The sequence below is a fragment of the Thunnus maccoyii genome, chromosome 11 (genome assembly GCF_910596095.1).
Source record: "Thunnus maccoyii chromosome 11, fThuMac1.1, whole genome shotgun sequence".
Classification (NCBI taxonomy): domain Eukaryota; kingdom Metazoa; phylum Chordata; class Actinopteri; order Scombriformes; family Scombridae; genus Thunnus; species Thunnus maccoyii.
In genome coordinates this window covers 18,382,385-18,395,018 of record NC_056543.1, presented here as the reverse complement: position 1 = coordinate 18,395,018, position 12,634 = coordinate 18,382,385, and the positions used below count along the sequence as shown (strand labels likewise).

The following is a 12,634-nucleotide window of genomic DNA, read 5'->3' as shown; positions in this document are numbered from 1 at the left end:
AGTCAGATGCTGTGATAACACCATGCTAGAGCTCGATGTCCGCCAAGTGTATTGTGTGCTGGATGTGCCTTATTCACAGTAATGAGACTAAATTTGAAAAGCTGTGATCCATGAGAGGACTGACCTTTCTTTGTTGACTGGATTGTAATGCTTTCCACTTGCAGAAGACTGACCTGAATATGTTTGCAAATGTTGAAATATAAAAACATATTCAGAAATAGTCACCCATGTGAAGTACAGGAAATTATGTTTACTTACCCACTATGGCTGGATATAGTTTTTTGTATTGCACATAGAAAATGCATCAGTGTAATCATATAACAGGATCAATAATGAACATCAAATAGAGTGTATTATTTATTACATACTTTTCTTGTTTTCTTGTTTTCTTGAGTTTTCTTTACAAAATTTACATTAACAGTGATTTGGTCTGTGATATTTGCATCTTGATAAACTAGCTGAAATACTTTAAAAATAGTAATATAACATAATAAGAGTAAAGTAAAATTAAGGGTGATGGAAATATAGGATGTTCTCTTTGAAGGATTATTACAATGCTGTCCTATTTAAAATGTTCCTATATTTATTCTGGAACATTATGGAACTTATATTGCTCAAAACATAATCTCTTCTGTAAAAACTATAATCCTCTTAATCTTCATTGAGGCATAAACATCCAGTATGTTGTCCAGTTTTCATCAACCCCCTGCAGATACCATATAGGCACGTTCATTCAGATTCACTGAACATTTTATTCACTTACAAAGCAGATATAAAAACACAGCTCATGCTCATCTGGAGACTGGAATCACAGTGTGAGACCTGAAAGTGTTGTAATTAACAGTGGACAGAGCACCAAAGTGTCCATCTGGGACCACAGGTCGGGTGAGCAGATACAATGATGGCTTGTCCCCTGTTACATGACAGACTTGGGGAAAGGCAAAGCGGTGCTTACATGGTGTCAATTCAGAAAGAGCGGGGGGAGGGTTGAGACAAATCTCTCTTAATTCAGACATTGCCAAAATGGTCATTTGTCCCTAAGTGAGATGAATGAGGCCAGTGGTTGAGTGACTGGCTGATTGAACGAATTGGGGATGTGAGGAAATTGAGTTGCCTGACCCATCACTGGCCCGACAGGGTGGGGAAGGTGCAGAGCAAAGAAAGGAGACATGGGTATAACACCTGGCCTTCAGGAAACACATGGCTGGTTGAAAATATGAATGATCTAAGATTATCATATTATTTATTTTTCAGGCATTATTTTAGACATAAAAAAGCACTGGAACACTTTTAAAATAAATAAATAAAACTTCATCACATTCGTTTAAAGGCTACATGACTAAACTGTTATTAAATTCTTATTTAATTCACACTTCTCTTTTTTGAGAACTTCTTTATTATATTTTAACAAAGAAAAAACAAACAAAAATATGACTAAATAAGATTATTTATTACATAGTATCAACTAAATACAAACTAAAACATTGAAACTCTTATTAAGCCTGTGTTATTTCATCCTACTTGCCTCTAATTTCAAGGTTAAAGGTTAATGCTATAAATGTACATGACTATATCACAGACACATAAATGAATGGATTAATGTTTTTTTTTTATTATTTATGGTTCATACTATTAAAATAGTCCCTTCAACAACATGGGATTACATGACACAAAATAATACAATATATAAATAATCACTTCTGGCAACTGTGTTCCAAACAAAACATGTAATGTGGGAAAACATGCTTTACACAGGGAAAAATAAAACAAAAAAGTAATAGCTACCTATACAAATTTATATATATATATATATATATATATATATATATATATATATATATATATTTTATATAAATCTAATCAAACCAATATTAACTTTTTCTTTCAAGTTGGACGTTTCCTCACACCATACTTTTTCAAATAAAGTGTGAATAATCTGATCCAGTACTGCGTGTCTGTGTGTCTCACATGAGGATTTTCTTTCACAGTCTGCTATCGTTCATACCCACCAGTCTGTTTGACAGTCTACTCATACAAACAGCCCAGCGCACTTCAGAGTCTCCTGTCACAGCTGTGGTTGAAGCAAATTTATTTACCCCCATAATGTATGTCATGATGTTATTCTGAACATGTTCACATCCTTTGTAAGTCTTAAATCCCCACACCCTGGCATCATAATGAGACACAGGCTTGGTAGAGTGTAATATATCTGGAGAAACCAAACCAATAAATTTAGTTTTACTATGACTCCACCTAAAGCCCTACTAGCTGATTCAGACAGCAACATTGTCCCTCTACCAGAGTTGATATATTCATTAAGATAATAAATAATAATATTAAGATATAAATATGAATTTATGATCTGTAAATGCTTGTGCATTTATATACATACAGCACATCTCATATACAGAATAGTTTCAGAGAATTCATACAGCTTCAAGATGTTGTTGATTTTTTCCCAGTAACTCTACCTAACAAGTAATGTTCTGGGGTTTTGTAGCTTTAAATTCTGCACAGGAGAGCTCTAGTTGGGCAATATCTTAACAGTTAAGATTTTCCTTAAAAAATAAATTGTGGAGCATTTACAAGTCTTTTTTAAAGCTCTTTATTCATTCTGTTCAATATCATCAAATCATGAATTAATGAAGTGAGTAATTGCATAATTATAGCATGAGAATATACTATATATGTTTCCATATATGTTTACAATTAGAGAACGGTGCACCACCCAATGTGTAAATCCATCAAAAAAGGGGGAGAAAAAAGAAGTTTTAACTAAATAAAAACTGAATACATAAATACAAAATACAGAAATAGACAGATATAAATAAACAGAGCAAGAATAGTTCACTTCTGGTAGAAGGTGATATGTTGATTTAACATGTTTCAACATCTTTCACATGTAAATGCAAGTTCCCTGGCCATGCATTCCTCAATCTGACTTGTTTACTCCTCAAGTTTGACCAGTAGAGCGTCCACCGAGACATTCACATAGAAATCTGGTGACCATCTGATAGTGAGATTGTTTTGTCTACTGTTTCCAAGGTCAAGTTTCCAAGGTCAAGAATGAACATTCAGTCTTGACAAAGCTTCATTTTAAAATTCCAGTCAAGATTTAAAATATTTCATACATTAGATCTAGACTATGTTTGTGAAATCATTATTCAATGTGGAAACATATCTTTGATTTTGGGGATAAACATGTCTAGATACAGAGATTATAAGGCAGCATTAAAAGTTTATCACTGATTCAAGAAAAACTGAGAGCAATGAGCATGTGTCGTGTCTTTGCACCTCCAGGTTTTGTGTGGCCATGTTCACGATGGGATATTTCAGTGGTGGATTACTCTGGTATGTTGATCTTATAACAGATGACAGAGAATGTGGCCCTCTCAAATGACAAGCATTGGCAGTCAGTCACTCACATCCGCTGTCAGACAATAACAACAAGGCTGCCAGTGGAGAGCCTGGAGGTTGTACAGTAAGTCATTTGCCAGTGCTGAAAGAATGTTTTAGGTGGGTCAAACCTTTTTAATTCTCAAGTGGTCAACAGGCAACGTGTTGAAGTTGGATCTTGGTTTTGGATGTCGTGGTTTATTGGCAAGGATGAATACTTTATTTTTCATTTTCCATCTAATCATTCTAGCAGGTAAGAGCTTATTTAAAACTGTGAAGAAAATGTGTGCTTGTTCACTGTGTAAATAAGTGTCTTTTTACTTGAATTAGTTTGAGTCTTTAAAGCATAGTGAAGTTAAAAAATAGTTTAAGCTTGAATAAACATTGACTAAACCCTCTTTTTTATTAATAATGTTTAATAAAACTGCTGTCAGGTCAGTGAAGGTTGATCCAATTCAAACAACCAAACTAATGAGCAATTTTCAATTTTGTGCAAAATGGCTCTTTGATTGACAAGAGCATGTGTCCTCTTTTCATTTTGCTTTTCAATCTTGTCTGTCAGCACACAAAGTCACCTGCATAATTATGTGCCGACCAATTTCCTTAGTTTGCTGAGTTGAATGTCTCAAGAATCATTCAGCCATTCAAACAACATGTTGCTGGAAAATGACCTTCGTTTCAAGGTCAGCTGAAAAATGAAAGGGGATCCTGCTCTGGCTTGTGACACATATGTAGCGGAAATAGCATAAGAATATCTCTATTGACGACCTGTACAGAACTACCACTACATGTTTAAATGTAGTTTTGCCAAATTTAGTCCCCAAAATCCAACAGAGTGAGTATATTCACAATTATATACTGTATACAGTGAAGTTTGTGAACATGTACTTTTTATCTTTGTTATGCAACCTGGAAACTTGACGAAAATATTTTTTTATCACACAAATACATACTCATAATGATTTGAATTTAAAACAACACCCTTAAAATGAAAATGGTGTATGTTGTTTTTTTTGTTTTTTTTTTGATTGCCAGAATTGATATATTTAATGCCCACAAAACTAAAACAAACATACTGTTTACATACCATGTACAAGTGGATCCATTTCCGTCTACTTTAAAAATCAAACATCATAGTGCATGAACATGCAAATATATTCGCACAAATCTTACACCTAGAGCATCTGACACTTGTCACGTCTATTTTCAACTCATATTAGATTAAGTCACATCAAGTATCAGATGTTCTTAAAGCAATATTCCACTTTGGCGCAACATACTAATTTTCCAACAGAAGAAGCACCTTTAGGAGTTACATGCAATCCCTCCACAGTCATTTCACTGTTTAAATACTGCTGATGTAAATAATCCCTTCATACAACTAAGTCTGTATCCTGTATGGTGTCTTGTTTGTTTTAGGTGCTGCCTGGGCCTCCACTGATGAAACACGCCTGGTTAAAACCCTCTTCACTGGTTACAATAAGGTTGTCCGTCCTGTCAATCACTTCAAGGACCCGGTCGTTGTGACAGTGGGTCTTCAGCTCATCCAGCTCATCAGTGTGGTGAGGTCTCATGTCACACCATATGTATTAAGATTGTCAGACTGTCATCAACTGTCTGTAAACACATTGATCTGGATCCACAGGATGAGGTCAACCAGATCGTCAGCAGCAACGTGCGGCTGAAACAGGTTTGATTCAAACATTTGTTTTTTTGTTGTAAAATCATAAAAGAAGAGAAGACATTGGATCATAGTGTAGAGACCCCCAACGGATGTATATATTCAAATAAATAAGAAATCAGCGGGCAAGATTACACCATCATGCTTCTAGCTACAAATTTTAAATGTGAAAAAACATATATCCAAGAAATTCATTTCAAATATACAAATATTTTACTCAGGAAATGCTAAAAATACACTTTCAAAATTTGTGGAGTTATAAACGAATACTGGTGTCCCAACAAGTAAAAAAAACATACACTTCAAATGGTTTGACCATAATAAAAAGCAAGTTTTTACTGTGAGAGTGCAGCACAAACATTAAATAAATAATAAATATATTTAAAAATAGATTGAATAAATTCTAGCCAACAGAAGACAAGTTTTGTTGTTTTGTTGTTTGGTTTTTGTTTTAGTTGCAGAGTCTGGTGTGAAGGATTTGTATCCTGTACCAGAAAATGTTATTCTCTTGTGCTATCTTCTTTATGGAGGTTATAGATACTGGTCTTGTACTGCATAGCACTGGTTTTGTTCCAGAAAAGGTCGTCTGTTATTCTGTAGTACCAGAGGGATTTCATATTTTAATCCATTCATGACTTCACCGCTTCAATCAAGTGAACAAAATAAAGTTTAGTACAGTAACTGTAAAAGTTATGTGCTGCTTCATTCTTCTGTGAGCTGATCAGGTTTAGGAAAGAACATGTTGTAGCATGTTGTAATTAAACTGTTCATTTACAGTAGAAATATGCTTTAGAGGATGTGATTTTATTTTTTTTTGATTGGGATGTGATTTTTTATCTCTACAAAATGTGTCAAAATTTTTGAAAATGCAAAAGACATTTTCTTAAGTAACAATCTTCTGCTCATATTTTCATTTAGAATAAACAAATTAAACATTATAATGTTATTTTTTATTGTTGAACTGCTTCCCATAGTCCTGGTTGTCTGGTTGTCTGTTTTTCCAGCAATGGAAAGATGTGAACCTGCAGTGGAACCCAGAGGATTACGGTGGCATCAGAAAGATCAGAGTTCCCTCCTCTGACATTTGGCGGCCTGATCTGGTTCTCTACAACAAGTATGTTCTCAGGTTATATTTGATCCATGCTATGTCCTTCTTTTTCTATAAAACCATTGCATACATTATTATGTGCTTTATGTGACCTCAAGCATCCGGACCTCTAGAAACAATCACCACACCTGTCAGTGATGTTTTTAATCACTCTTTCCTATACTCTAGTATGTGGCGTGTGAAAGCTCAGATTTCATCAGGCTAAATCTGGCCTCTGTATTGCAGCCCCCTCCACCCTGCACCCCCTTCCCCCCTTACACACACACACACACACACACACCATATGCTGCTCTGACACACTGCTGTTTTTCCCTGACAACCAGCTCCGCTGCCACAACAACTTGTGCCGAGTCGAGCGCTGGTTGGCTGGGCTGTGCAGCGGGAGCAGCGACCCATCCTCAGGCAATGATGTCCCCCTGCATTAACATTTAGCTTATTACCGCCTATGTTGATGCTGCTTGTGTTTGTCTGTGCCCGCAGCGCTGATGGTGACTTTGCCATCGTTCATGAGACCAAAGTGCTGCTGGAGCACACAGGAATGATCACATGGAACCCACCTGCCATCTTCAAGAGCTACTGTGAAATTATTGTGCTACATTTCCCCTTTGACCTCCAGAACTGCAGTATGAAGCTGGGTACCTGGACTTACGATGGAAACCTGGTCGTCGTCAATCCTGTAATTCCATTAAAACCTTCTCTTTAAAGGAATCATTTGGAAATTTCGCTTTCTGCCAAGAGTGAGATGAGAAAATTGATACTATTCTTATATCTTTTATGTACAGTAAATATGAATCTGTATCCAGCAGCTGGGGAAACAGCTAGCCTGGCTCTCTCCAACCATAACAAAATCTGCTGACAGGCACTTTTAAAAGCCGCTAACTAAATGTATAAAAAATGTACAAAAATGATAAATTGCAGTTTTACATGGGGGTTATGTGCAGGACTGTTCTTTGGCCGGGAGCAGTGGCTTCCTTCAGTCTTGTCATCAGGTAGAAAGAAAGAAATAATAATGAACCAAGAAGTAGTTGTGCACATAATCATCCATAAAAACCTCAACTTGCTGTTTTTCATTCGTCAGTTTTTGTACAGATTAGACAAAAGGGATGAAACATGTTAATTAGTACACTTTTTTCAGCTTTTGGACAGAGCTAGGCTAGCTGTTTCCTCCTGTTTCCAGTCTTTATGCTAAGCTAAGCTAACCTTCTCCTGGCTCCACCTTCATATTTACTGTACAGACATAAGAGTGGGATCTTCTGATCAAACTTTTGGTAAGAAAGCAGATAAGAGTATTTCCCAAAATGTTAAAATATTCCTTTAACAACACAAATAGTGTAAATCCCCACTTGTGAAAAAAGGCTTTACATGACATCTTGACAACCCTTTTAAACAGCGCAAGTGTATATGGGATGTAACTTCTGATACCACAATGAACGATGATATACAACTGACATTTTTCGTCAGGATACCAACATTACTTGCACCGTGACATCAAATCCCACTGTGAAATACAACATCTGTGTACACAGTTTAAATGTAGGCAAACAAACTAAACAGTTTAGTTTAATGCTCTATTTACCAGTCACTTCTGAACCCAAACATATTCAGAGTACAAGGTAAGCTTGAGGGAGCTTATCACAAAACAAAATTAAAACAGGAAAAAATAATTTATCTCAAACAATAAAAATGAATATTTATAGTATAGCCCATGTTCCTACAGGTTAGTATAATTCAAACACGCTAATAATAAAACAGCATACCGGTAAATAAAAACAGTTTAACACTGGTAGGCTAATGCACATGACAAGATAAAAGTGAAATAATAGAAATATATAAAGAAACTGAATGGGAAGATAATCATTTAATCTTCCTCTTTATTGCTTCTCCTCACCAGGATAGTGATCGTCCTGATCTGAGTAACTTCATGGAGAGTGGAGAGTGGGTGATGAAGGATTTCCGCAGCTGGAAGCACTGGGTGTATTACGCCTGCTGCCCAGACACCCCTTACCTGGACATCACCTACCACTTTCTCATGCTGCGTCTGCCCCTCTACTTCATCGTCAACGTTATCATCCCCTGCATGCTCTTCTCCTTCCTGACTGGACTGGTCTTCTATCTTCCTACAGACTCTGGTACGTTGACACTGGTTCCACAGTGTTTCCCTTCACAAGTTCAATAGTATAGTGACATTATGACATTAAAGAAAGAAACTCACTGCTTTTTTTGGTATTGATGTCAGTATATAAACATCCATCACACACATCACATACCAATATACAACAAACATCTATCTTGTTGTCCAGGATAATTATGTTCTAGGGTATAAGCTGCATGGCCCATTACTAGTTAATTCATATACTATTTGAGCCAGCTACCCGTACTGTAACAGTCCTTTTTCAGACATAATATGATGCCGTGTTTGCTTTTGCTTCACATTCTCAAGTTGTTTTTCCAAGTAGACCGAATGCTGAACTGAAGGGAGTCTGTATTTAACCTGCATGACAGTAAATATATCTGCAAATTGAAAAAAAGGGTTCATATCTACTGTAGATTTGCTACATGTCTGCGTTATTATCTGTGCTTTTGTGATATCAGCTGACACTGTGTTGGACAAAATGTTTTTGTTAATTCTTCCTGTCAGTCTGAGGTGTCCCTGTATCGGCTGCACAGCTCCTGTGCACATCTGGCCGTGTTCCCAGTGTGTAGGTCTGCCTCATTACCCAGGGTCCCTCTGTGCTGTCATGTCTGAAAGCGGGCCTTTGCTTTAATGTATAATACATCACTTGATCCCTGTTTCTGATATGGCTGCTGACAGGATAGTGTGGAAGAGAAGCTGGCGCCAAAAGACACTCTCTCTGGGATAACCGCTCTTGCTGAGCAACAAAAACAACATGTCTTGCATTCTAGTTGTGAAATGGTGTCAAAGCCATCTTTCTTGTTCTATTGTTGGTTTTAGAAAAAACAAAAACAAACAAAAAAAGGGCATCTAATGCTTTTTTAAACATAATTTGCTTGAATGAGTGAACAGTACAGTTATTGTGTGGCAATGCTAGAGAGTGGATTCCTGATTTGATAGCTAGGGAAGTGTTGGGCTCATACAAGGGGCTCTCCCTTGTGGCAATCCAATAAAATTGCATGTTGTAGATATCAGGAGCAGGCACTTAAAAATAGAGTGGAAAATGTGGAGCTGCCACATTTAAGATAATTTCAACATATCCTTTAAAGTAAAGATGGTTAACACAGAATGTGTCTTATTAAGATACTACTTGTCCTATTTAACTATATGCTCATAGAAACATCTTATCAGTTCTTCAGCAGATGGCACATATAAGTTATGGTCTAAATCTGGAGTTGCTAACCTTTTTTTCCTTTGTGGCCCCTGAAAACAAAGCAATGTAGTTACAAACTGCTCACAATCTGTCAGGGGTTATATATACTATTTGTGACCTATCTGTGACAGATTTTTTCCCCCCTTGTTTTATTTTAATAATTTTAGAAGCATGAAGAGTTAAATTATCCAGTAATTCACAAGAAAAAAAGCAAAGATTAGAGGAAAGTCTGAAAAAATATACATAATATTGTGTGAGGAAAAAATATGTTTATTTTCTGAGTTTATAAGTTCATTTGTGACTTTGGAAACAGCACCTGTAAAACAATCTCACATCAAGGTCCCTCCAGTATGTTTTGGAGCTTTTGAAAATCCATCTGCTGATGAAGATTGTGTGTTATGTTTGCAGCAACTGCATATTTCATGGCATTCTGTGCCCCTTGATGACTTTTAGACAAATTAAGAAGTACAAACAGTGACGACGGTTTGCTATGTCTCCCAGGTGAGAAGATGACTCTCAGTATCTCCGTCTTGCTGTCTCTGACTGTCTTCCTGCTGGTCATTGTGGAGCTGATCCCCTCTACCTCCAGTGCTGTGCCTCTCATTGGGAAGTACATGCTCTTCACCATGGTCTTTGTCATTGCCTCCATCATCATTACCGTCATTGTCATCAACACCCACCACCGCTCCCCGAGCACTCACACCATGCCTGACTGGGTCCGCACGGTGAGCAGAGGGGAACTAAATGATGACAAATAATTTTCATCATAGAGCTGAATGGCTAGAGATGAATAATTCTCCTTCTGAAGCTACTTGGCAAGCTTCAGTTATCCTTTTATCCTTTGTACTATATTGCCATCTAGTGCTGACAGGCAGAACATCTTTTTTTTTTTTAAATTGCTCTGCCGCTGTAAATAATCCTTGACACAGTGCAAATATTTTATCCTCCTTGGCAGGTTTTTATTGAAACCATCCCCAACATCATGTTCTTCTCAACAATGAAGCGCCCAGGAAAGGAAAAGCAGAGTAAACCCATCTATGGTGCCGAGTTTGACATCTCAGACATCTCTGGCAGCCAGGCCACCCCTGAACCCTACCACTCACCCATCATTAAGAATCCTGATGTCCGCAGTGCCATTGAAGGGGTCAAGTACATTGCAGAAACCATGAAATCAGATGAAGAATCCAACAATGTAATCCTTCTTATAACAAAATGTGTTTCTAATATGGTTCTTCAATGAGTCCTATTTTTGTGTATGTGACATAATGTCCCTTCTCTTTGCCAGGCGGCTGAAGAGTGGAAGTTTGTGGCCATGGTGTTGGATCACATCCTGCTGTGTGTCTTCATGGCTGTGTGTCTCATCGGCACATTAGGCGTGTTCGCAGGCCGTCTCATTGAGCTAAGCATGCTCTAGAGGCCTTTGCTATATGTTTTACCAGTTCTCACACGACCAGTTTGTTGCTCAATGTGAAGCATATTTTTCTCTCTCAATGTGAAGCAATGTGAAGCATTTTTTGAAGCTACTGTATGCTGTCCTGCAGCATTCACAGTCTACACTGCCTATAAGACATGTGGAGGTCCCTGTTTGTTTGTGTTTTGATGTTTTAAGAAGTATTTGGATGTAATGATAGCATGTTTTAGCGTTGTTTTTCTAACGAGTATATGTGTGTAGTTGAAATTTTTAAGTAATTCAAGAGACAGCCAACATTTTGGAATATTGTACATTTTCCTTCACATGTTCATAGGGAACAACTGAATAAAAAGGTTTTTTTTTCAGTTTTCAGGGTGACTGATTTAGAAGTGCAGTCTAGTTCATGTTGCTGAATCCTTTATGACCTGCTTAATGACACACAGTACATGACTTTGGTGAGTTGACCAGTGAGACCAAGAGAAATCTACTAGAAGATCCAAAAGTAGAAATTTTATCAGATATACAATCATACATGAATCCTAATATTTTTCCTAAGATATTTTTACATTTACTCCTAGTTTTCCCACAGCTCAGCTTTTGGTGAATTTACACCATATTTTAGCTTTAACATAAGCCCGTGAGCTTAGTTGCTCTGGTGAGTTGCAGACAACTGAGTGTTATATAGGCCTGTCATTAGATATTTCTAACCATTACCATAGTTACCATTAGGTACCACTGAGGTCATGCCCTCTATTTTTGCAGGGAATTTGAGAATTTAAACAACTTATTCAAACTGCTTGATGTATCAGACAAAGAAAAAAAAACTTTGTGCCACTGGGGGCAGTGCAACAAGCTGTAAACACAACACTGACATACTATCACTTTATAAAGTTGTTTTGGCAAAAAGTTGCCCACATTCAGCAGCCATAGAGCAAGGACACTGATAAGAGAGGTGAGACCAGATCAAAACAGTTAAGTTGCAAAACAAAAACAATAAATGCCAGTTCAAAAAAGCTGAGGGAAATAATTATCAATTCATATCAGCCATATGATCCATTTTTAACATAATATTCATTACTACAGTTTTAACTGAACAAATAAAATATGAAAAATCCAAATTTTCCACCAGAAACGTGTGTGGGTGGGTGTCTGGGGGTGTGTGGGGGGCATGGACTCATGACCCCCTGTTTATAATTGACTTTTTATTTGCTGTTGTTGTTACATTATAACTTGTATAGTCTGTGATCTGATTAGGGTATTTCAGTCTTCTCTTATGCCAAAGTCCGTTTCCCTGTCGATTGGTGTTTCCCCTTGACCTTTATGCATTTCCACCTTTTTTCCCCCTTTATTGAAGAACATCAGCAAACATACAGACATATTTCAGCATCCACGCACTTGTAGATGGTACATTATTGTGTGATAAGATATCATTCAAGGTTATATCAAGTAATTAAATAAAACAAAAAAATTAATATAAAACTAATACAATAAGGGCAAAAATACCAAATAAATAAGAAGAAGAAAGAAAAAGAAATTTACCCTTGTTCGGAGGACAAACAACTCTTCATGATATAAAAATATAGCCTATAAGTACACTCTTTTTGTTTGTGGTTTGTATCTAAGTAGCATATAAGTGAAATTCTAAAAAGCCATCTATTGTAGGGGGAGACTTTAAATTTGTTTTGTGTGGCCTATGTAAAATGTACCCATTA

The 12,634-nt window shown here is 36.8% G+C and overlaps 1 protein-coding gene across 1 annotated transcript; it reads left to right on the top strand.

Moving 5' to 3' along the window:
* The first annotated feature begins 3,354 nt into the window (after positions 1–3,354).
* LOC121907117 (acetylcholine receptor subunit alpha-like) lies at positions 3,355–11,311 on the top strand. The gene is made up of 9 exons (XM_042426495.1): positions 3,355–3,649; positions 4,816–4,958; positions 5,042–5,086; positions 6,082–6,191; positions 6,666–6,861; positions 8,077–8,314; positions 10,013–10,236; positions 10,467–10,703; positions 10,797–11,311. Exons 1-9 carry the CDS (start codon positions 3,607–3,609, stop codon positions 10,923–10,925), a joined length of 1,365 nt encoding a protein of 454 aa, XP_042282429.1. The 5' UTR covers positions 3,355–3,606; the 3' UTR covers positions 10,926–11,311.
* The last annotated feature ends 1,323 nt before the right edge of the window (positions 11,312–12,634 follow it).

Excerpts from the sequence above, each read along its gene's own strand:
- LOC121907117 (XM_042426495.1), top strand. The coding sequence starts at position 3,607 with ATGAATACTTTATTTTTCATTTTCCATCTAATCATTCTAGCAG. Across the intron at positions 3,650-4,815 it reads CCATCTAATCATTCTAGCAG|GTGCTGCCTGGGCCTCCACT; the intron begins GTAAGAGCTTAT and ends TGTTTGTTTTAG. Across the intron at positions 8,315-10,012 it reads CTATCTTCCTACAGACTCTG|GTGAGAAGATGACTCTCAGT; the intron begins GTACGTTGACAC and ends TATGTCTCCCAG.